The following is a 26617-nucleotide window of genomic DNA, read 5'->3' on the forward strand; positions in this document are numbered from 1 at the left end:
GAAGCTGTTATGGAAGAAAGCTACTCCAGTTGAACCAAAATCCAATCTTATGATTAATCAACTCGCAACATTTGGGTTGAGAGCTAAGCAACCTAGAGATAGAGCTGGATTAGGTTCTGATGAAGAAAAGATACAAACAGGAGTAGAAGTTACTCTAAGAGATCCTTTCATGTTGATAGACAAACCATATGAACAAATCAAATAAAAACACCTTGACAAAGTGTTGTCTGCTCAAATTGTGATAGATGTTCATGATAAAGATGATCTAAAAGAGAAATTGATCTTATTTCTCAATGATGGAAGAACTTACAGACTAGCTGATACTGATGTGCTAAAGAAGTCTGTCAGAGAGCTTCAACATATTCACTATCTTCTGGAAGTAAAATCTGATATTACAAGAAGATGGTCAGAATACATTTTGAAGGCTATAAGAGATCTTCTCAGAATCTCTGGTACAAAGGCTTCTCAGTACATTCCAATGATTACTGAAGATGATGGAAGAGAAATTTCTATGCTGAAGAACTCTGCTAAGGTGGAAGTTATTCTAAAAGGAAGATGCTTATGTTATAATGAAGACTCTTCACATCCTAGAGTTATCAGACTTGGTGATGGACTTGAAAGAACATCAATTCAAGCTCTCAGAACAACCATTTATTAAATTGGTGACAGTAAAGATGAATAACTGATACAGGTCAAAGCACAGTTAGTTGAAGTTCTGAGAAAAGCTGAAGATAAGCTGGTAAAAGATTTTATTAAGAATCATTATGGATTCAGATTGATCCAGTGATGATGGGAAAGGTGCATGTTCTGTAAGTTGTAGTTAATAATCTTATTAAACTCTCATTGTATTTGAACTTAAATGTTTTTGACATCATCAAATCTATTAACTTGTTTATTTTTGCATAATTTACAAGTTGGGGGAGATTGTTAGATATATTTGAGATGTCATGTCTAATATGTTTCATGTTTAGTTTTCAGATCTTAACAAACATGAAATATTAGTACTTACTGGAAGTCAGAACTTAAGGTCATATCAGAACTTAAGGTTATGTCAGAACTTAAGTGCGGGAAGACTTACAGTTAAGGGAGGAAGCTGATTTACAGGATAGAAGATCGAGACTAAAACAAAAGAAGATATGCATGGAAAGAGTTAGAAGATAATAAGACTTGTATAAGATATCTGATTGATATATTTTAGGAGACAGATTTAGATTCCATATAATTTAGAAGATATCTTGTAACTGTGTACTATATAAACACAGACATAGGTTTACACTATATGTGTTATCATTATCGAGAAGATCATACATTGTAACCTAGCAGCTCTTAGTGATATATGTTCATCACTGAGAGAGAACAGTTCCATTGTAACAGAGTTTATTATATTGAATATATCTGTTTACTGTTACTTGTGTTCGAAGTTGATTTGATTGTATTAAACACTGTATTCAACCCCCTTCTACAGTGTTGTGTGACCTAACATATTATTTAAATTATGAATTTAAATATTTTATTATTATTAATCAAATTTAATTATTAAATTAATTAAGTGAGACTTGATTAATTGTATATTAGAATTCGAATTTAATAATAATATAAATCCAAATCAGAATGGGTCTTTAGAAGCCCATTAGGTTTAGGGTTAGGCTTTAATCATCTCTCTCCCCTATATATACATTAAGATGTATAATTTTAGGATTAGTCGTTGCATCACGTTTTTGAAGAAAAACCCTAGCAACTCTACATCTTAGAGAGGCTAGAGAGAGAGAGACGAAGACAATCAAATTGGCTAGTACCGGCAGATCGAAGGTTCGTGTGGATACCTTTGGAGAGCAGATCTTCACAAGGAGGGCTGCTGTGGTTCATCAATATAAGAACGTTCATCATATTCAGAAGGAAAACTTTATTAAGGTACATGATCCTATTCTCCATAATCATTCGTTCATTATACATAGATCCTGAGGAAGGGATTCGAAATTTTTGATTTTCAGCTGCGTTTATATGCTCGAATCCCTAACAACTATATGTATTTTTTTTAATTTTTTATTTAAATTTGGATCAATAATATAATTTTGTTTAGTCCGGACGGTAGTTTGATGACATTATATCGACTCCGTGAATTTTCTTCCAAATTTTTATTTTGTTATAGCCCGGACACATCAACCATCAACCAAACACCCCTGTATCATTCCTGCGAAGAATAACTATGAATACTTTTATTTTTAGAAAAAATATAATAAAATGGCATCAAATATTGCTGACAGCACTAAATTACAAAGATATCCCTGGATATTAAAAAAACATGTGTTTTTTTTCGTCTGAAATCACTAAATTACATACATATGTTTGAGCCCCAAGACAAGATCCTTCTTTAAATGCCAAATTACCAATCAAAGCAAGCCACATCAGACACTTGGTGCTGGCAATTCCCAAAACACAGTTTGAAATACTATAATACCCCTGAATCAATAACAAAAACTTTGTCCTGATTTCACAGCACCAGAATTGTAATTGCATCATATGACTTGTGTAGTCCAGTCCTGAATCTGATTCACTTCACTTGAGTGTTCCAAACAGATACATACACACATACAAACTATACATACAAAAGTCAAAATCTAAACCAAATAAGCACTCTCAGTCGTCTCTCAGGGTCGTCTTTTATTCCCCCCAGACCCAAATTCCCATTAAAAAGATTGAAGATTTATCGAGTTATTGATAAATGGGCAAGCTTTGATCTTCATTAATCATTCAAATTCGACCCAGTTTTAGTAAATGGAGACCCGTTTTAGATCTGGGTTGTTAACAGTTTTTGTTATTATACTGTTGTGTGTATCTTCTTGGGAGGTTTCTGCACAAACCAAAAGACCCAAAAATGTACAAGTTGCTCTTAAGGCCAAATGGACTGGCACTCCTTTACTTTTGGAAGCTGGGTATTTTATTTTATCCCTTCTTTTATTATTTTTACATGCATTTTTGCTATTTTTTCTTGATTTGATAGGCCATTGTAGAGTTTTAGTATTGCTTTTCTTGATTTTCTTGATTGTTATAATTTAATTTTTGTTGAGTGGTTGTTATTCTGATTATACTAACTGGAGTTGTGATTGTATTGAGTGTAGCAATGTTCGAAATTGAATCTTTATCAGCCTTTAAGTTCTTTGGATTACTTATTGGTCCCATTTATAGTAGATTTCAAGTAACTTGTAATGAAAAGAGCTAACTTTAATCTTAATTGGCTTAGGAAAAATGTGGAAAGTAGCTGATAGGGTGGATGTATTTATTTGATTTACTTCTAAAAGAAAGCTTCAAGTTAGTTGTAGCTTTTGCACTAACGGGACCTAAGATAGACTGTAGATGCAGGCAATGTAGTAGGTGATCTCGAAGTGATGTTTAGCTGCAAGTGGTCGAGTGAGATCATTTTCTGTTTTCCTGGCTTCAAAAATAGAAGAAGGCAACATGTTTCTCAACAGTGTATCCCTCTTTAGTATATGAAAATTAACATTGTTCGACTACTTTACTCTAGAGGAAGCAATGAAGCATATAGTGTGCTGAAACTTGCTAAGTAGAAACTCTTCCATTGGAGAAATGATTTCATTAGGGTGATTGGGCGATCAGCACTTATCTTTTCAGGCTCTTTTTTTTCTTTGTAATTCCCTGGGAAAAGAATAACTAGTTAATGACTTGTGTAGCTCTATTAGATGTCAATATGTGTATACGTATATGCATTTTGTCTGTGGGTGGCATTTCGATCTGTTACATCGGAATTAACATGTTAGCTCTCAGCAGTTAGTTCACTTACTTCAAACTCCCTTCTTATTATTACCTTTTATGATTTATACAGGGAATTACTATCCAAAGAGTGGAAAAACCTATTTTGGGAATTCATTGAGGTGTGGCTTCAGAATGAAAATAAAGATTTAGATTCTCATTCTGCTAAAGACTGCTTAAAGAAAATAGTAAACAGTGCAAAACCACTGTTGAGTGAAAAGCTGGCATCAGTTTTTGAATTCACTCTCACTCTTCGCTCAGCATCTCCTAGATTAGTGGTTTATCAGCGTTTGGCTGAGGAATCTCTTGCCTCTTTTCCACTGGATGATGATATTATCCACAACACTATTGATAGACGGAATGTTGATACAAATGAAAACAAGCAAACCAAAAAGGCAGATACTCTGCTCTCAGGTGTGAACCTAAGAAGTCCGGGCAGTAAATGTTGTTGGGTGGACACTGGCGGAGCAGTTTTTTTTGATGTAGCTGAATTACTGCAATGGCTTCGTAAACCTAGCAAGTCGTGAGTTCTCCTCTAGATTGTTTCTTTGGCAGATGGAGTTGTAAAATCTGCATCAAATAGATAAATATCTTACATAATACTCTTAATGTATGACAAATGATGTCCTTTGTTTCTAGGTCCAGGGATTCATTTCAGCAGCCTGATCTCTTTGAATTTGATCATGTCCACTTTGATTCAAATTTTGGGGGTCCAGTTGCAATTTTATATGGAGCTCTTGGGACTGATTGCTTCAGGGAATTTCACGTGACATTGGTGAAAGCAACCAAAGAGGTTTGATTTTTATGCTTTAGAGGAAGTTAATTACTAACAAACTCAAATTTTGCTCTTTTTCTATCCTTTTAATTAATTTTAGAAAGCAGTATAATAGTTATAAGGAAAAGATTACAATGCTATATAGTAGTTGCTTGCTTTTATATGTTAATAATTTTTTGCATTATACATATAAATAGATAATATAATTAATGTTTATGTGCAAAAATGAGTTATATTCCATAAGGGAAAGCAAAAATAAAAGATTATAAATTAAATTAGCATAAAAAATACTCCCTCAGTCCCAATTTATTTGTTCAGTTTGAATTTTACACGTAATTTAAGATGCATTGATCGCATAGTTGCGTTAATTTTTTTTAATTTTTTTTGTTGTGAATAAAAATATAAATCTTAAATTTTTATTCACAAAAAGAAAATTTAAAAAATAATTAATATAGCTATGCGGTCAATGCATCTTAAACTATGGACAAAAATCGAAGTGGACAAGTAAATTGGGACGGAGGGAGTATTGTCACTTGTAATTATTATCTGAAACATGTAGTAGGAAATTATCCTAAGGTGTTGTTTGTATGCAAAAATTATGTTTGACACCAAGAATATGAAGTGCTCTTGGCTTTACTTTTCATAGGCTTAAGAAAGTTATACTCTGATTATTATTAGGCAGGGTTTGTTATGGTCGATGCAACTTCTAGTTATTGCACGTAGATGTTTATGGAGAGATGTTTGGATGAACCTCTGCTTGATATTTTTTTTAAAATTTTTAGTTGGGGTGGGGTTTGTCCAGCTGCAAGTGAAGTTTACGAGTAGTTAAAGACACCTTTCTTGTAGAATGAGGTTTTTCTGACAGTGTATTTATGGAATGCACAAGTCCTAGGTCTTAACAGAATTTGTCTGGATAGTTATTTGTCCATCTTAATGATCGTGAAGAAGGATCTGTTTTGTTGTCACAAAATGCATGCAAGACAGGTTGCATAAGAGTGTCAATTCTTCTATTATTGATTTGGTGATGATGAGCACTATAGCCTTCTACTTCATTTCATTATCTGTTGCAAATTGGATAGTGTTTAATAGTATAATATTTCTTGTTCTAAAAATATTGTAGTTTCATGGCCCCTACTATATATGATTAGGTTTGGTTTACTTGATATTTCCCGGTCATATAATCTGGAGATTAGAACCAAAGAATGTGAGACTTTAGTAGCGTCGTGTTCGCAGTTTAATTCTTAATCTTTGTCAATGCCTCCACTTTAAATTGTAAAAGTTACCTTATAATCGCTGTAGAACTAGAACTTTGTATTGCCTGTCGAATAGCTTTGTCCCTTTATTTAGAAGCCCAGAGCTACATCAGTGCTAAACTGCAGGGAACAAACCTAGTTTCTATATATAATATTCGTATTCATGAATAATCTCATAAGAATGAGATTATCTGCTCTACTGACCACTCGTGTTTCTACTAGTCTTTGAAGTCGAGGTACCAAGTGCTCCTACATTGACCTAATTAAAATCGTCATGTGAGGCTACTATATCCAAATATACTCTTCGAACAATGGCATAATAAAATTGCTCTCTGTTGGGCCATACGGTCATACATATTTTCATATGGTTCTCTAGTAGTTCTCTTATAACTACAGTACTTCCTAGTATACCAAATCAAAGTGTTTTCTCTGAAATTTAGTTTTTTCACAAAAAAATCAGTAATATCAGCTCTCGTGGTTGTCATTGTATGTCTTATTTTCATGGGAGAATGGGATATTTTCACTTATTATACATACTAGCTTAAAACCTGGTAATGCACGGGTCTGCATTAACATTTTTTATTTTATATATATATTAAAATGATACGTAGTTGATGAGATTTAAAATAAATGTTTAATTTAGAATGTAATTGATCTGATTCGAACCTAAATTTTTTTATTGTTTATTTCTTAGTATTTAGATTGAACGGTTTTGATCATTTGAATTTAAAGATCTAATGGTTGTGATTAATAGGGATATCCTAAAGAGGGGATACCCAAACTAAGAGATTGAACCAAATTATATCCCTTTCCGGTTATTATAGTTTATCATTGATTCGTTGCATTTAGTTTGGATAACTGTTCTTCAGAACCAGCATATAATTACTACCATTTTCAGCAAAATACAAAACCCAGAACTTATATAATCATGGACTTTTAAAACAACCAAAATTTAGATGAACATATATGTTTATATGTGCGTGTGGGCCGTCTCAATTGAAGTAGATTGGAACGATCGGAATGAAAATCTGATCTCAAGAAGAAGAAATTGAATAAATCAGGACACAAATTCAAGGCGCCCAATGTGGTGGAATCACTATTTATGTAACCTGAAGATGTGCCTTTTGAGAGAGAGGGAGGCAGAAAGAGAGATGGAATTATAGGAATAAAGTATATGTTGATGTAATATAAAAGAATGAAAGCACGCGTTAGGGTTGGGTTTTGGGCCAGGCTTAAAATATTAGCTTCTTGGACCAGCCCATGTTAGAATTTGTCTTAATTTTATACTGCGGGGGTAACATGTATTATAATATATATATATATATATATAATATATTTATTTATATTTTCGGGTTAAATTTGTGTCAGGTTTCGGGTCGGGTCGAATTTTTGTACCCCTACTCTTGAAGAAATGTTCCTTCTGTACTCTAATAAAGTAGGAAAAAATAAATACATTTATTTAGACAATTATATATATAAAGATATTTTTTTTTGGGATTTATCTACAATAAGTGTAAATGCCGAGTCATCTATATTTGTGTGCTTTGCTCATTTGCTTTAGCAGAATCACCTTCAATTTAACAAGCTGCAATATTCTTCATCTTCTTAAAAATAAAGCCACGGTTTATTTTGAAGGTTCTGTGTTTAATAGTGGTTTATATAAAATTTTAAATTACTTTTCGACAGGGGAAAGTTAAATATGTTATAAGACCTGTGCTGCCTTCTGGTTGTGAATCAAATAGTGGCCATTGTGGTTCCATTGGTACACAAGATCCATTGAACTTGGGTGGCTATGGTGTTGAACTTGCTTTGAAGAACATGGAATACAAGGCAATGGATGACAGTGCAATTAAAGAAGGTTTGATTTTTAATATTCAATATTTTATAGCATTCTCGATTGGCAACATATGTATATATATTTTTATGCTGAGCAGAGAAACTCTTGATCCTAACTACAATTATTGCAATGTCCTGCCGCTTACTTTTAAAACTCAGCTCCGGCGTCAGAAATATTACGAGGAAGAGGAACTAAATTGTAGTTTAGTGCTCTCTACCCTATTCAGAATATATGTATATATATCGTCGATATTCCACATGAGTGAATAATCTTGGTCATCATATCAGTAATATATATAAATCATGTCAATTTTTTGTCAAGTGCAAGTCATTCAAAACTTTTGTCCCTGATGTGCAGGTGTAACTCTAGAAGATCCACATACTGAAGATCTCAGCCAGGAAGTTAGAGGATTCATATTTTCTAGAATTCTGGTTTGTTTTCATTAACATTAGCAGCTTTCTCAGATTGCAGTTAAATAGATCAGAGCATTTGCCAGTGCTTCTCTTATTGTTTGCAGAAATAATGTCTGTTCTCTTTGTCAGTAAATAACTGTCAATGTTAAAACAACTTTGGGATATCTTTCTCTCCTGCTGAATATTTTAAAAGCATGTAAAGCAAATTATAAACTAGAAGGACTGAATTTAATCCCTGTACTTTCATAGCATAGTTCTTCCAAAAACAAAAAAAAAATCATAAGCCATTTTTTTGTTTTCAATATATCTTTTCTAATAGTTGCAACATGATTCATGCAGTAAATAAATTATTCCCACTCTAACGTGTTAATGCAGTTGTTTTTGTATGCAGGAACGCAAGCCTGAGCTAACAACTGAGATAATGGATTTCAGGGATTCCCTTCTGTCGTCAACAGTATCTGATACACTTAATGTTTGGGAATTGAAGGGTAGATAAAATAATTAATTATTCAGGAATATCAAACATTTTAGTCGACAGGCAATTTACCTGCATTCTAGAACTTTACTCTCTTTTCTTACCACAGATTTAGGACACCAAACGGCACAGAAAATTGTTCGGGCTTCTGATCCTCTACAATCAATGCAAGAAATCAATCAGAACTTTCCCAGCATTGTCTCTTCTCTGTCCCGTATGAAGGTAAACTATTGTGCTGTTTTTATTCAAAATTATAATAGTTCTGTTAATGCATGAAAAGCTTATTCTACTGGTAGTAGTAAGCAAATGCATCTTTGTTAGAAGTCATCTCTCTCCAAACCCTAGGGTTTTGGCCTTTTGGGGAAAGCCACTATATAGATGTTATCTGTTGCTAATGAAAATGCCTGCATGTCCATGCAGCTTGATGAATCTGTCAAAGATGAAATAATTGCAAATCAACGTATGATCCCGGCTGGCAAGTCTTTAATGGCTCTGAATGGTGCCTTGCTCGACATTGAAGACATTGACCTTTATCTGTAACCCCTCTCTCTCTCTCTCCACACACACACACTAACATACACATGTATATATATATTTACCTAAGTTTAAAAGAAAAATATTTTTTATTATATATAGACTAGGGAGGGGAAAAGTTGTTCAAAAAAGCAACATATACAATTCAGTGGCCATTGATATTTTAATTGACAACTATAATTATACACCAACTTCTATATTTATATCATTGTAATATCTCACAAAATCCTCCATTAACATCACAAAATCTCTCATTAGCACCACACATTGCTTCCATCAATTTTTTGTGAGAACATTCAAGTCATATGGTATAAGCACAATATGAGATAAAAGTGTTCACCATCAGAACATTTAAATACAAGTTTAGTTGTAGAACTTTAAAGTTCATGTGCATGATTAAAAATTCAGGTGCATAACTTTTAAGTTTAGGGGTAGAATATTTAACTTACGGTAAAAATACAATTTGAGATAACAGTGTTCAACAGAACGTTGTAAATATAAGTAAGTTCAGATGTAAAAATTTAAAATTTGTGTATAACTTTAAATATTCGGCATATCAACTGTAGAACAATATAGGTTTTGCAGTATTAACTCTATCATCTCAAGAATTATTCTGCTGTAAAAAATATTCAATAAAATAGATTAAAATGTTATGTGAAAGTGAAAAAAATAAATTGAAAAATCAGCTATAAATATGTGAGATGAAAAATGTATATAAAGAGAGAAGATTTTTATAAATGAGTAATTGATTAAATTTACTTATTTACATTAATTTAGTAACAGTGTAGTTCTTTAATTTTCAAAAACATCCTTAAAAGAGCTTCATATTTAAAAATTAAATGAATCTGGACAGTTGATTTAAAAATAATCCAAGGACCAACAATAGTCGATTCTTTTTTTAGTGTTTGGTTCTCTATATATAGGTTTTTTATGTTAAAATAAAAGATTATGCTAATTTCATTTTTTTATATTTTTATGTAATAATGAAAAGTAATGATACGGAAGAAAAAGTCTTACATGCTAGTTTTACATCTTTCTGGCTGGGTTGCTAATTTGTTGGTGCTTGTCTATCCAAAATAATTATATTTATGTGCGGCTTTAAACTCAACTTGTGTAGAGTTTGACTGTTTAAGAAAACTCCCGCTAGCAATATTCTGTTTTGAGAAAGTTTTTTACGTTGCACAAATGCAGAACGTGTGGAGTTTAGCTGATTACATTCATTTAATTTCTATCTTGATATTTAACAATCATGCTCCATCAAAGCACCTGGCTTATGGCATCATTCTGGAGTGGATGTTTGTTTCTTTTTTATTGTTTTTTGCTACTGGATAGTGAGCTATTATTGACTTGTGAATTGCGTACTTTTGTGATTTCCTAGGTTGATTGACATGGTCCATCAGGAGTTATCTTTGGCTGACCAGTATCTAAAGTTAAAGGTATCAAACTTTTGGAAAGTATATATTGTACTTAAATACTTCAAGAAAATTCTTTGATGTTCTCAATTTATAATGCAAAATAGGTGTTGAAAAGTTAAATTATAGAATGATAATATATTCTCCGTGTTTAGTCGCCACATTATTACATATACATGCTCCAAGTTTACATTCACAATTTAGGGCATTTACTTAATTAAAACTACATTCCTCTTGTAGCTACTTCTGAGTGTGATATATAAGCTTTCATCTGAACAACTCTCTCAATCGATTTAGTGTTTTTTAATTTGGCAAAAGCGAATTTAGTTCTAACAGTAAATACAATTTAATTTTAGCATGTACCACCATTATTATATATAAAACTGTAACATATTAAAGTTCATTGTTAATTGAAGTTTGACGTTCACACATGCCACGTGGATTTTTATGTAAATTTATTATTGTTAAACCTTAACAACTAAATCTGTTGTTGAAATAAAAATTATTCTGTTGAAGTAGGGGCAAGGGAGGGTAATATTTCTATGATGACTGCGTTTTTTTTTTAAAATTAAGATGGTTTTGGAAGATGTAGAAAATAGGAAATTTCTAATTTATTTCAAAAGAAATACCTATACTTTTGGACACTGTGAAAAGGCATCAAAAGCAAAACACGGTCACCCCACTATGAAAGATGCAAACCTACTCATAAAACAAGTCAACTATCAACTAGTGTCTTTTTTTTTCTTTTTAACAGTGCAGTAACATTTGGTTGTAAACTAACATAAGAGCTCATAACTTTATCTACTAAAGTGTATCCGAAATTTCACCTCGTCAAGCAGGAACTTGCATATTTTTTTACTTGGGAGTTAAGACTACAGGTGCAATGGTTGTGGAATGAATGTTATAATTTTTCTTGTGTACTAGTCGCACTCTGTCACTCATATACTTATGGTCATGATATATCCATGGTACGAACAAGGAAATATTGCCCGGTTTCAAAATATTTTCATGCAAAGTTGTCTAGTAATGTTAAAGGCGTTTTGCTTATAACACAAATCCTTTGAAATTTTAGATTCCTTCAGGCACGGTGAGGAAACTTTTATCAACTCTACCTCCGGTTGAGTCGAACATGTTCCGTGTTGATTTCCGCTCAACCCATATTCATTACCTTAATAACATAGAGGTAGATGCAATGTACAAGAGATGGCGAAGCAATTTAAACGAGGTAAATAACTGCCTGTTTAAAATTGGCTAGTTCTATCTCTATATTATAAAGTAAATTTGAATAATTTAGATAGCATTTCAATTTTTCTACTGTAGTTGTTGATGCCGGTCTTTCCTGGACAATTACGTTATATTCGTAAGAACTTGTTCCATGCAGTTTTTGTTTTGGATCCTGCCTCTACCTCTGGGCTTGAGGTAAGTGCTTTATAGTATTATCAAATGGTCTTTGTATCTATATATATTTCGTGTTGTGGTTAACAACAAACTTACTTGGAGGATCATAGGGTTTTTTAATTTGAGGTGCTGCTTTTGCAGGCTGCTGACTTAGTACTATCTATGTTCGAGAACAGTCTTCCTATGAGGTTTGGGGTGATATTGTACTCTACAAAGTTTATCCAGAAGTTGGAAACCAGTGGTGGTGAATTTCCATCCAGTGCGGAGAATGGTAGTGAAAGAGAAGAAGATTTATCCAGTTTGGTAAAAACATATCTCTCTAAACCCTGGATTTATGCATGTCTCTATATAAGCAATTTAACTACCATGTGACATAGTTTTAGTTTTTAATTTTACCTGTATGCTTCGATAGAACTTCAATCATGAAGAAGTTATGTTACTATGCTTCAATATAATAACGTGATTTGTATTCTGGACAAGTGATATAAGAGGTGGAATATGTACTTCCACAATAACGAGATTGTTATCTGTGATATTACAATGATCCTCCTGATGTGAAAAAGATTTGAGGAAACATTGAATTGTGTTCAGGAGAACGCTATTCATGTAGATTTCTTATCATAATTAAGTGACTCTCTGATTGTCATTTTATGCTTGGGATCGATTAGATTCTTTAAAATATCTATATCACACACACACACACACATCTATGTAAGTTAATTATCAACAATCAACATATTTGAACATGGAAACTAGAAAACTGAGAGTACTGGCTTGCTAGAAATAGGCTCACCTAAGAATTTCTTAGTGTTGGGTTGCAATTTGCAAGCTAAAGTGCATTAACCAAGACTCGATCTAGAGGTTCATGTTTCCTTAAAAAGAACATGAGTTTGTACAATTGAATTCGTTTGTATGCCTTCTTTATCATCCCTAGTAAGGAGGTGAATAGTGAATGACGGCAATTACTATTTCTCTGATTTCTGTTATACTATCTTTATTCTACTTGATTGATTTTCTTTGGTTATCAGCTTGTCATTGCAAAGAGGAAATCTTGACTATTATGTTTTGCAGATTATTTGTCTATTCATCTATATAAAGGAAAACTATGGGATTCAAATGGCTTTCCAGTTTCTGAGTAATGTATGGGTTTATATCTCTCTTCTCCTTTTCTGCTGAATATATTTGTCATTTTAAACTCCACTATGCCAAGATACAATATTGCCTAGTTAATTTGCATTGCCATCAGGTTCTGCTAGTTGGTGACTGTAGACTGAACTCTCTTAACTTAAAGTCTATCACAGTGTACCATTATTTTGCTAGGATGTTAATTTATTAAAGGGTCATATATTATATTACGCTGTTTTCAATTTGTTGGTGTCACATATTATTCATCTCAGCTCATTTATTTTGTTTTCTAGACATCTGAAAAATTATTAATGCATAAATTTTATATTTAATACCAAGAATTTCACTCTTTAGTTTATTAGGTATTATCAAATACTAGTTTCTGATTTGTGTATTTTGTTTGTTGACACAGGTTAACAGGTTGCGACTTGATTCTGGTGATTTTGAGGATGCTCCTGAAATGCACCATATCGAAGCAGCATTTGTTGATACAGTGTTGTAAGTAACATGATTTTGATGGAGCTTCAATAGTGTCATTCGGGGATACTGCTAAAATAATACTCTAGTTCAGTACTTGATGAGCTTCATATCTGGATAAGATTGCAAGTGCAATACTATTTACCAATTTTTCCTTTGCATGTGCAGACCAAAGGCAAAAGCTCCACCTCAGGAAACATTACTAAAACTAGAGAAGGAGGGGACATCCATTAAAGAGTCTCGTGAGAGTTCCATGTTTGTGTTTAAGCTCGGTTTGTCTAAGCTACAAACTTGTGTTTTGATGAATGGGCTTGTTCATGAGCCTAATGAGGTATTGCGTACTAATCATATATTGTGGACGGGGTCATATATGTAATATGTTTGTATCGTTCTACCTTGGTAAAATCACTCATTTCATTTATGTTTTAGTCTGATTGAAATTTTTAGCTAGCTGTTGAGTGTTGATTGAATTCCATGCATGCATTTATGCGGGTGTTTATATTGTTAAGTAATGAACTCATTAGAAACCTTAAGTTGTTAGAGGAAGGCCTTAAATGGATCATATATTTTTCTATACTCCCCCTAAATCATACGATTGAACAGACAGAACCAAACATACCTAAAATACAAACAAACAATTAAATAGATGAGGGGTGGGAGGACTCGAACCCGAGACCCCTCCTTAAATCGCTCTAATACATTTTAACTCTTCAAAGGTTTTAGAGGAAGGCCTTAAATGGATCATACATCAGTCGACAATATTGTAGCTGATTGTAGATATATGATTAGCAGTACAGGATAAAATCTGTAGTCGTGGAAGACCCGTAGTGATGTGCTTCCTTGTACATTAAATTGCTATCAGTTTTAAGGTTCTCTCTCTCTGATGTCCTAGGAACTCATTCTGTTCGGCCGAACACCTACTTTATGTGGGATTTCTATTACCTATACCCCTCCTCCCCCAATAAAAAAAGAGAGAAAAGTCACTTACTTTCATATCAGTGTAAATTTTTATTCAGTCAAACATTTAACGTATGTGGAACTTCAGTTTGATGTCTATCACCTAGATAACCCGTCACCCTCTCGGGGGGGGGGATTCACTTATATTTATGTTCTAGTGTCAGAAACATATTTAATAATCTTATCTACAGGTATGAACTTGGTGTATTAATATTCCATTACTATTATTTTGATAATTATTTTAGGAGGCTGTTATAAATGCCATGAACGATGAGCTTCCCAGAATACAGGAGCAAGTTTATTATGGGCATATAAATTCAAAAACTGATGTCCTGGACAAATTTCTATCAGAAAATGGGATTCAGCGGTATAATCCACAGGTAAGCACTAGTTTACTGTGGATTTCTTGTATTAGGTTTTAGGCTTTTAGTCCTTTTCTTCTTTTGTATCTATCGCTGTTGAATCATGTTTTGTAACGGACATGCAGATTGTAGCAGATGGCAAAGTAAAACCAGGATTTAAATCGCTCTCTCCATCAGTTCTTGGAACAGATTCTGTACTCAATGACATTGGTTACTTGCATTCTCCCGACAGTAAGTCGACGTCAAACAGAGAACTTTGTTGCGTTATGTGCTGTTCGTGTCATCAATTGTTGTTAATACGAATCAACTATTTTTCAGCTTTTGATGATTTGAAACCCGTCACTCATCTTCTTTCTGTTAATATCACTTCAATGAAAGGGATAAGATTGCTTCGTGAAGGAATACACTATCTGGTAATACCTTAATGGTTTTTTTATTTGCTAGTTTCACTATACTCGACATTAGTTTCATATTTTTCTCATCTGATTTTCATGATGTGAGTGTGCAAGTATAGGCATCTGTGATTGGATGAGATGTATGACTTTGTTAATAAGTATCGGTATTTTAGATTTATAATAAATTGCTTTAACTATGCAGATAGCAGGTTCTAAAACTGCTCGTTTGGGTGTGTTATTTAATGCTGATCTGGATGTGGAGTCACCTGGTCTTCTATTTGTGAAGTTATTTCAAATCACTGCTTCCTCATATAGGTCTATAAGCAGTACATGAATTTTTCTTCAAATTTCCTCCATTTTGCCATACTCTATATTTGATTATGCCCTACAACTTAAGTCTTTCTTTTCCATCTTGCAGTCATAAGAAAAGTGTCTTAAATTTCTTGGACCAACTTATTTCAACATATGAGCATGATTACATGCTTGGATCTTCTATTGATGGTGGAAGCAGTCAAGCGTTTCATGAGAAGGTCTCTCAGCTAGCTGATGCAAATGGTTTGCCATCTAAGGGCTATGCATCTAGTCTGTCTGAATTCTCTTTTGACAAGTGGAGAAGCCATTCGAATAAGGTATCTCACTTTGAGGATTATTCCTGTGTGCATCCTATATAATTACCTTTCTCTATCTCCTATCTTGTTACATATATGGTTCCCAATCCTACTATGAATAGTTTGTCGTGGAGGGAAGTTTATATAATTGCTTGCGCGTTGTTGATTTTGTGTCATGTGCCACAGTTTCCTTTGTGTGAAATTACTGGGTACAGTTGTTTTGAGTTTTAGTGACTAATTATATTGTGAGCTAGCTCCATATAAGGTCTGGGTATCTAGTAAGGGTTGGTGACGTGAAAATTCTTGGGGGTTGCTCTATATTTATTTATTCTATACTTTATATATAGGAAGGTTCAATGAGGAACCATTTTATTTGAGTAACCTGGTAACTTTTAATAGCACCCAGACATTAGCAACTGTCGGCCAGTTGCCTTTTGCTGGAAGAAAGCTATTTACTATCTGCACCCATGTATCCTGCAAAATTCCATTGTCAAAAGTAGGAAAAAAAACATGTAGCTTGCACATTTACTTTTATGATGACGTGCAGGTTGCTCAGTTCTTATTCGGACAGCTTGGGATTGGTTATGGTGTTAATGCTGTCATCACCAATGGAAGGGTAATTTTTTTTTAGAAGAAGTATTACTGTTTAGCTAATTTTGAACATATTGTTTTGGGTAAGGTACACAAGGTGGATTCTGAATTCTGTTTACTTAAAGTTTATATGTATGAAATCTTATGGTGATTACTTGTTGGGACTATATATACAACTAAAAGAAGAAAATTCTTTATCTGGACAAACTTACTGATACTTTCTATCACATTTTGGAAGGGAGGACCTAACCTGCAAGAGGGTGAAAAGATTAAATTAGGGCATGTATTAATGTATATGGCTTATCTAATAATAGCAATCTTTCCTAGCTAACTGTTGTTAGTCATGTTTCTTAAGAAAAGGGGGTTTACATGGAATATATGCAAACACAGTGCACAATTATATACCCATCTACAATACAGAACTTTGTTGGATTTTAACTATTATCTGACATGTATATATACTATCGTGATCTTATCTTACCTACACAAATAAACAAAATCATTCAGTCAAACAAATGAAGGTGAACGTATGTTATTTCATCCATGGCTAACATTGAACTACTTTTCCCAACTAAATGTAACCTGCTACCTGTGCATGAGTCTGACTACTTAAATTTATGAAACAACTGCTAGTTAAATAATGAAATAGGCCAGCTCTGATGTATATTCAGATTAACCTTCTGCATGGTAGATTTAGAGTTTATTCTATAACTAATTTAAAAAAATGTCTTAGTGATGGATAATAGTTTAGTGCTGACCGCTGAAGTATGTTTCAGCTTAGCTTTTGCTAAAACATCGAATTTAATTATTGACACTTGTTAATCCATCAAAAACGATGTTCTTTACGATGTATATTGTTACAAATTGAAAAATATTATGGAGACAGTGATATGCATATAAAAAATAACAGGTCAGATGAGCATTACTACCTAAGTCTCACCACTAAGGAAGCCCTCCCTCCCTCCCTCCCTCCCTCCCTCCCTCCCTCTCTCTCTCTCTCTCTCTCTCCCTCCCCCTCCCTCATATGTACAAGTATCAATATACAACACATGGTGCTTGATCGAGCAATACTTGAACACGTATTCATGTCAGACACTTCTGGCAGAGTCTAAGTAACATAGCATGGAACTCAATTGACAATACAAATCCACATGGTGTTATTAAGCGATTATACCATTTAGGAATCAAATACAACTATATTAGGCCAAAAAAGTAGCCCTAAACACATGCTTAAAAAGCTTTCATAATTCATCCACTTGCGCCCCCCAATTGTTTGGGATCTTGGATAATTGGGGTTTTGTTATGCTTTACTTTGCAATTACTCCCTAAGATGTTCACATCGGAGCTACTGGATGTTTATTACTACAAAACTAAACAAAGTTCTTTTTCATGAATAGTTTGAATTTGCACACTTAATAATGAAGACAGACATGATATGTTCTGCTCTTAATATCTAACATTTATTATTATATAGGTGATTCACGCAGTGGATGGTGATACATTATTAAGCCATGATTTGCATCTTCTAGAATCTGTGGAATTTAAGCAGAGAATAAAGCACATTGTGGAAATTATTGAAGAAGTGAAGTGGGAGGACCTGGATCCTGACATGCTGACGAGGTTCGTGTACTGCCATTTATATTTTTGTTTCTTCTCATTCTTGCATATTCTTTTCTGCTATAAAAATTTACATTTCTGAGTAGTTTTGGAATCTGTTATTGGTTTTATTTTGCAGCAAGTTTATCAGTGATGTTGTCATGGCTGTTTCATCTTCCATGGCTACACGGGATCGAAATTCTGAAGGTGCTCGTTTCGAAGTTTTGAGCGCCACACACAGGTTTGGATCACTCTTATTGTGTAATCAACTTAAAAACAATCGCTTAAGTGATATTATGTCACAATTGTCCCTTAATTAAAAGTCGATCATTCACCACCTGCATCTTGGTGGTTCACTTGTCAGAATTGTAACTTTTTGTTGTAAATTGTTAGAGTGGAGAGTGGCTTTGACTATCCGACTACCAAATCAGTTGTCAAGTACTAGTATATATAGTTACTTTCAAAGCTGAACTATTATGTATTTCCTGTAAATGGTAACTGTATTATCTTTTAAAAGACATACTGTTTGCCATCATAGCTTATTTATCTTTTAAAAGACATACTGTTTGCCATCATAGCTTATTTCTCAGTTTTCCCTACAGGTTCTAGTCTTGTTACAACTTGCTTTTATTTATTTATATACCATTCTGTTTCTTATTTCGTCACATATTATGACTATATTATGTTTTTTGCTGAAGTAGTTCGTTACAAATGAACTTTACTATGCTCTAAAACCAATTCCTTTTCTGCTACTTTTTGGGGACAGTGCTGTTATTTTGAACAACGAAAATGCTACTGTTCATATCGATGCTGTCATTGATCCTTTGAGCGCTTCTGGTCAGAAGCTGTCTACACTTCTGCGTGTACTATGGAAAATGTTTCAACCAAGCATGAGGCTTGTATTGAATCCAATTGTGAGTATATTCTGTTCAGTTACATTCATGAACAATAAACCAACTCTGTTAATCATGTAGCTTTGCACACATAATAAATGGTTGTCCCTGAAATGATAGTTAGTTAAGAGGGGAAGAGAGGGAGGGGAGAAGTAGCCAACTGAGAAATATGCCGAAAATGCATGAGTATCACTATCTCAGTGTAAGACGTGCCATACCGGTACATGAAATGAATAGTCAAACAGGAGAATCAAAAAGGAAAATAAGAATCACAACCTCTGTTAATCCACTTTTCATTTTGCCTCAAGTACCCATGCCCATGGTGGTCACTCAACACTTGAACATAGGTATGGACATTTGGACACTTATTTTAGGCCAAAAACATGCATATAATTTAAATATGCCGAGTGCAACACTTGGATACGTATCCCTGTTGTACGCTTCCGGCTGAGCCTGGGTAAGACATACAGGAACTGCTCAATTCTATATGTAGTCAAGTTTATGAATGCATGAATCAGTGGATTGGTAACATCAATTAAGTTTAATGGATATTTATATTTGAAAGTTTGTTGAATCAGAAAGTATTAGATATGATGTTATCGATTTCAATTCTACAAATTTAATAATATCCAGAAGACTTTATTCATTAAATGTTCTACAAACTTCAAGACTGAAGAGTTTAAGCTTTCCTGTATTTTGTTTCTCTGGATATAATTTTTGCTCTTAGAAGAACTAATGCATTTATCCTTTCTATACAGAGTTCCCTTGTTGATCTACCTTTGAAAAATTACTATCGATACGTCATACCAACAATGGTAAAGTGATTCAATAAAACTATAAAATTTACTTGCTAGAGAGTTCCTATTTTTATACCTGAATTTTACTATCAATCTGTAGGATGATTTCAGCAGCACTGATTCTACAGTGTATGGCCCCAAAGCATTTTTTGCAAATATGCCACTCTCCAAAACCCTCACGATGAATCTTGATGTTCCTGAGCCATGGCTTGTTGAGCCTGTTATTGCAGTGTATGATTTCTTTTCTTGTTCTATATATATATATATGTTAGGGTCTGGGACATGGCCAACATTGGCTATGTAGCGAACGTCCAGTCGTCCACTATTAATAACAGTAAGAGCAAAACACTCGTTTCACAGTTATTAATAGTGACATGCGTCTTCTATCACACAGGCAAAATTCTCACCTTCTGCGATTTTTATAGGGGAATTGGTTGTGGCTAACGTTTACCATGGACCCAGGCCCATATATAACATATTATTATTATTATTATTATTATTATTATTATTTGCTAAATATATATAACATATTTACTTAAAAAGACTAATTGAGACCTAAAGAACGTAAAACTTGTATACAACTCTTAATTATGTTTAATTTTTTCTTGTTACCTCAGCCATGATCTTGACAATATATTACTAGAGAACCTTGGTGACACAAGAACATTACAAGCAGTGTTTGAACTTGAAGCACTTGTATTAACTGGTATGACTATTACCCCTGTAAATTTAACCATAAAATGTGGTATCGTTCTTGCCACGCCTACCTCTTTTCACTTCTTCACAATATAGCGAGAGTAACAAAATTTCTAAAATCAGGTCATTGTTCTGAAAAGGATCATGAACCCCCTCGAGGACTTCAGCTGATACTGGGGACTAAAAGTGCGCCCCACTTAGTTGATACTCTAGTCATGGCCAATCTGGGGTATTGGCAAATGAAAGTTTCTCCAGGAGTTTGGTACCTGCAACTTGCTCCAGGTAGGAGTTCTGAGCTTTATGTCCTCAAGGAACATGGTGTAGTAAATCAGGACAGCCCTACGATGAAACAAATCATTGTGAGAGATTTAAGGGGTAAACCAGTTCATATGGAAGTTCAGAAGAAAAAGGGCAAGGAACAAGAGAAGTTGCTGACTTCTTCTGAAAACGATGATGATAGTGCACAGGAATCGGTATTTTTGTTTTTGGAGTTTCTTTCTTTGTGCCCACACTTTTTAGTTGGTTTAAAGATTTTGCTTAATTATAGTGCAATATTTTTACAGGAAAAACAAAAAAGCTGGAATTCTAATCTATTGAAATGGGCTTCAGGAATTATTGGTGGCAGTGACCAATCAAAGAAGAGTCGAGGAACTTCAGTGGTAATAATATATGTTATGTTATGTGGAGATAGATATTCTAGTTTTTAAGTTTCTTGCATTCTTAGTAGTAAAGAGTTTCTTATGTAAAACCGTTCTTGTAGGATGTAAAAGGTGGCAGGCAAGGAAAAACAATTAACATATTCTCTATAGCTTCTGGTCATTTGTAAGTTTTTTGTACCAATACTCATTGTACCTGAGCAGCCTTTACTATGCTTAAGATGCCACATTACAAGTTTGATAATTGGAACAGTACTACCATTCTGTATACATTACAGTACCAAAAAACCATGACTATTAACAACTAATATTTTTTAAATACCATCTTATTTGTCTAAACATATTGAATAAAAATTCTGAAGTGCATATAATTACATAGCTAGAAATGGACTGATATTTTTGATATAGATTCCTGAACAAGATATCTTGATGTATTATTCTGTGTGTTAAAGTATTATTTGTATGTAACATAACCAGACTTGCCGAATTTTTCAATCTTTCTGCAAGATATATCTATATGTAGAGAGACTATTTGCTCTCTCATTTAAACAAACGCGAACAGATATTTATTGTGGATTCCAAACATTTGTTGATTTTTGCAGATATGAACGCTTTACGAAAATCATGATACTTACTGTGCTAAAGAACACACAGCGACCAGTGAAGTTCTGGTTTATAAAGAACTATCTTTCTCCTCAATTCAAGGTTCTGTTTTTTCATCTGTCACACAGTGGCCTTTTCTGTATCCCGCATATCATTAATGTGTATGGTCTAGTTCGAAGCCAAACCAAATATACCCAATATGCCCCACTCAAATGTAGAGTCTTGGGAGGTTGAGAGAGGTTGGGGGGGTGCCTTTTAAGAAAAAATCTTAGAAAGAAGATGAAAAATTGGGAGCTTCTTGAAACGTTAGAGTTTTTTTTGGTGGCAAAACATGCAAAATGTGGCACAATTATGTTTTTGTTTTCTAACATGCAAAAAAACCTAATTAATTTACGCAGGATGTGATCCCACACATGGCACAAGAATATGGCTTTGAATATGAATTGATCACTTATAAATGGCCTAGTTGGTTGCACAAACAGAAAGAGAAGCAGAGAATCATCTGGGCATATAAAATTTTGTTCCTTGATGTCATTTTCCCTCTTTCTCTGGAGAAGGTACCTTCCATACCATCTGTGTAAAAAAGCCATGTCTTCGCATCTGATTGGCATGTCTAAATTGATTATCCTTGTATACATCCGCAGGTTATATTTGTTGATGCTGATCAAGTTGTCAGGGCAGACATGGGAGATCTGTATGACATGAATTTGAGAGGACGACCTCTAGCATATACCCCTTTCTGTGACAACAATAAGGATATGGATGGCTACAGATTTTGGAGACAAGTATATTTTATCGTTCTCATTTATTTTACATACAGTGTTTTAAAAACTATAGTCGTACGCCAGTTAATAGCTCCCTTAATTTCTGCAACATGTTTTCCTACAGGGTTTCTGGAAGGAACATCTACGAGGAAGACCATATCACATAAGGTAAAAACACCATACATCATCTTATCCTTATTTTCCATGTATCATAAGCTTCATCCCTAACATGTTGTACTGAACCTGCAGCGCTTTATATGTTGTCGATTTAATCAAATTCCGAGAGACTGCAGCAGGAGACAATTTAAGAGTAATATATGAAACCTTGAGCAAAGATCCAAATAGTCTTGCTAATCTAGATCAGGTATGTCATGTCTCATATTGAATCTAGCTCTAGAACCTGTCCTTACTCTGCCCTAAGAATGTCCAAACTTTTTATATTATTGTTTTGTGCATCTATAAAGTTATCTAATGTATAGAGATATTTTTCTTTGTTTGAAGTTTGTATACGGATGTATGATGATCATGCATCAGTTTGTGTGGTTTACTCTTATGGTATAATTTTTCAAATTAAAGTGCGAGTGCTTTGTGGATGCTCGTTAACCTCCAATTATTTAATTATGGAGATGGAATTTTTGTGAAAGCCAGGACAGTTTTCAATCAGACTAGGTGCGTTATATATGTAATATCGTAATATTTAAATCAACATAAAAATGTGAATTAAAATATGAAAATAAACCTGAAATGTGTCTCAGGTTTCATTCCATCAATGACATAGTGCAAAACGAGTAGTTTTAAGAAAACTCTTACCCAAAGAAATCGTATGTTTCGTTATTCTCTTTAATTTAATTTCCTCTTTTAGAATTCATCTCAATGAATTGAGTTTCTTAAGAGAAACAAATTATGAAATTGCATTGCATGGATGATAGTTTATTTTCAATATTCAGAAGGGGCGACATAGGTCATTGTATAGAATATTATACTTTGCAGTACTCTAGTCTCCATATTAATGGGCTGCAGTTGATAACATTTATGAGCAGTATGGATTCATATCTCGGGATAACAGATATTACCTCGACAAATGCTTTATGTGTGTGTGCGCACTTATATATGGTGGTGATTAACAAATTGTCTACTGTGTTATGTAGGATCTTCCAAATTATGCTCAGCACACAGTTCCTATCTTTTCTCTTCCCCAAGAATGGCTGTGGTGTGAGTCATGGTGTGGAGACTCAACAAAATCAAAGGCCAAAACCATTGATCTATGCAACAACCCCATGACAAAGGAACCGAAGCTTCAGGCAAGTAGAATTCACATATTATTCCACAGCACCACCATTGTCTGTCTTTCAAGTTTCATCATTCAAATCATTGTTTTTCCGGTCTAATTAGTTCTCTTCCTACTTTATTTTGTTTCTTTACAGGGTGCGAAAAGAATAGTTGCAGAGTGGCCTGATGTTGATAACGAAGCACGCCAGTTTACTTCAAAAATTCTAGGTGAAAATGTTAATCCAGTAGAAAAAGTTGTAGCCACCCCTCAAACTGACATCCCAATCGCTGATCCGCCGTCAAGAGACTTGGAATCTAAGTCAGAATTGTGAATACGGAATATGCCAAATATCCAAAGGTTAGATATTTAGCTTGTTTAGAAACAACCTTGGTCTAACATTCCATTTTTGTACTTTAACCGAGGTGTAATTTTTGTGGCTCTTTTAAACTTACTTTATACGAAAGGAAGAGATGTCTCGTAGCAGGGAACCGGTGTTAGGAACTGGAATTCCCAACGGCAGGCAATGTGTTCTTTTCCAATTGATCAGCAACTAGTGTAAGATGAATTCAGAATTGTGCGTCATTTATTATATAAAATTTGTATATGTGAGACGCTTCATGTCATGAAATTTGGAAATGGAAATACGACCATCAATCAGAAAATCATATCCTGTTGTCCAATTTCCGTAGCGTCTTGTTCTTAAGTGACAAACTTTTAATTTTGTTTCAAGCATGTGAAATATAACAATATTGATTAAATCGTTGTATAAATCTAGTTATTGAGTTCACAGATTGGTTCAAAAATGAACTCGAAATGTTTAAAGAAGAATGTTAGAACCCGTAGATAGATTAAAGTGGTTTGAACTTCTAAGACGTCAAAATTACGTCTGGTTAGAAGAAACGGTACATTCATGGTAATGGTATAAAATGTAATTTCTGGGTAAGAAGAAAAAAAATACTTTTTACCATTTGAAATTTCTGGTAATAAGAAAAGAACTTTTCAAGAGTATGAATAGTATTGGATAAAATGATCAGCTAAAATTGTATAAAATAATGATCATGAAAAATTTGTTAAACCAGGTTGGTCAATAATTGCATAGTATTGTTGTTAGCTAAAAGTTTATTTAAGGGAAGGGATAGTATACTCGTCCTGTGTAACGACCGAGAAAATTACGCTTGTATTATATTATAATAAAAATAAATTATGTGTATTATTATGTGATTAAATGTGTTGAGTCGTAAAACCCTAAATATTATGTGCTATCCAAATGTGATTTGGATATTTATTGAGAATATTATCGTAAGTTATATGTTTTATATCAAAGCCCGTACAACTCAAACAGTGTTTTAAAAGCTCGTATTTCAAACTAAAATATTGGTCCTATTTTACCAAAAACGACCTATACCATATCGTTATTCTGAACCCCTAGACGTTTTACAATTTTACATTTTTTGTGAAAAATGACTTTTCCGGACCCCTTCGGATGCCAAAAGCCCCACAAAAATCACATTTTTATTTTTATATGATCATGAAATTATCGTACATCATTTTTCTTTGCATTTTTGTAATATTCATAATTTTTGGGAATTTTTAGCATTTATTTTATATTTATTGGATATTTAAAAATTCATTATTAATACCCAAAAATTATAAAGTTTGGGGCCAAATATTTTTATTAGATGTGTAATTAGCCCCTTAATTTTATTTAGGGGTATTATTTTGGTAAATATAAATAGCTGAATTATTGTTAATTATTAGTTAATTAATTATTAAAAATCAGAATATTCAAGAAATCCAAGTGTTGGTGAAGAACAAGCTGAGAATTAATCTAGAGATTTCATAGTGATTCTGTTACTCAAATCTTTCATGTGAGTAACCAAAACGATCCTCTTGATCTCTATTTTCTATTCATACCATTGATTTTGTGTTTTGTTGCTTAAATTTTCAATTCGTAATTTAGGGTTCTTCACTGATTTTTAGGGTTTTTTGATTAAGGGGTTATATGATGTAATTGATGATTGTAATAGTTTCCTGTGCTAATTTACAGTTGATTTATGCTATTTACTTTATCAAATGATTGCTCTAAGTGTTAGTTCTTATTCAAGGTTTTATGCATATTTTAATTAGTTCGTTTTTGATTCTGAGGTTGTTTTGATTATAAGGGTTAGATTGTAGGGTTAATAAGCTTTATTTTAAGCTATTATGTGTAATTTTTGGTGTACGAAATTGATATTTTGAGTTTTGGCCGAAAATTGTTATGGTTTGATCGGAGAAACTGTTCCTGGGACGATGATATTGGTATGGTTGTCTTCCTGAAGTAATTTGGAGTGAAAACCCAGCAAGAAACGAATCAAACGGTGTCTGTTTTGCCGGGAAATCGAGCTCGTCGGATTCTGCTGCAGCTCGTCGGAGTTTGCTCTATTTCGGCCGGAGAAGATGATCGGTGCAATTTGGATGGAAGAGGATGGTGGAATGGTGTTCCCGGAAGCCTGGGGAATAAAAGCCCTCATTCGATTTCGCTGTTTCATTGTTGTTTCAACCGGATTAACTCGCCGGAAAACCCACCGGCGTCGTTGCCGGTGGGGCTGTTCGTCCTGACCCGAAACCCGTTTTTCTGAAATTGTTGACCCGGTTTTGATCATCTAAAACCCAAATCCAATTCCTGAATTATGTTTCTGGAATTTTAATTATTTATTTTATTTTATAAAATTCAAAAAAATCAGTTTTAGAAATTCTAAAAATCAAATAAAAATTAGATTTAAATTCTGAAAAATATTATTAATAATTTCAGAATTATTTTAATAAGTTAGAAATTCGAAAATCATTATTTATTTAATTATTTAATTATTTATTTAATAATTTATTTATTTATTATTTAACAATTAAGTAATTAATTAATAAATAAGGTTAAAAATAATCGAATAATATGATTAATAATTCGACAATTATTCGAATGATGCGA

General features: G+C 33.5%; 1 protein-coding gene across 2 annotated transcripts; it reads left to right on the top strand.

The window, feature by feature from the left end:
- The first annotated feature begins 2477 nt into the window (after positions 1-2477).
- LOC141667420 (UDP-glucose:glycoprotein glucosyltransferase) lies at positions 2478-24335 on the top strand. Of its 2 annotated transcripts, XM_074473911.1 has the most exons (38): positions 2478-2933; positions 3842-4291; positions 4408-4561; positions 7483-7654; positions 7991-8064; positions 8438-8534; positions 8631-8743; positions 8942-9057; positions 10434-10491; positions 11540-11692; positions 11788-11886; positions 12007-12168; positions 12937-13005; positions 13403-13488; positions 13636-13798; positions 14670-14804; positions 14912-15017; positions 15105-15199; positions 15384-15496; positions 15600-15810; positions 16337-16405; positions 17855-18000; positions 18116-18217; positions 18743-18890; positions 19628-19684; positions 19767-19897; positions 20284-20372; positions 20486-20835; positions 20926-21021; positions 21123-21184; positions 21621-21723; positions 22020-22178; positions 22266-22406; positions 22510-22553; positions 22635-22749; positions 23534-23686; positions 23810-24012; positions 24120-24335. In XM_074473911.1, the coding sequence occupies exons 1-37, from the start codon at positions 2776-2778 to the stop codon at positions 23984-23986; spliced, it is 4926 nt and encodes a 1641-aa protein (XP_074330012.1). In that variant the 5' UTR covers positions 2478-2775; the 3' UTR covers positions 23987-24012; positions 24120-24335. The 2 variants fall into 2 exon arrangements, with proteins under 2 accessions (XP_074330012.1, XP_074330011.1); XM_074473910.1 differs by having other exon boundaries at positions 2479-2933; positions 23810-24335.
- Positions 24336-26617: the final 2282 nt, after the last annotated feature.

The sequence above is a fragment of the Apium graveolens genome, chromosome 6 (genome assembly GCF_009905375.1).
Source record: "Apium graveolens cultivar Ventura chromosome 6, ASM990537v1, whole genome shotgun sequence".
Taxonomy (NCBI): Eukaryota; Viridiplantae; Streptophyta; class Magnoliopsida; order Apiales; family Apiaceae; genus Apium; species Apium graveolens.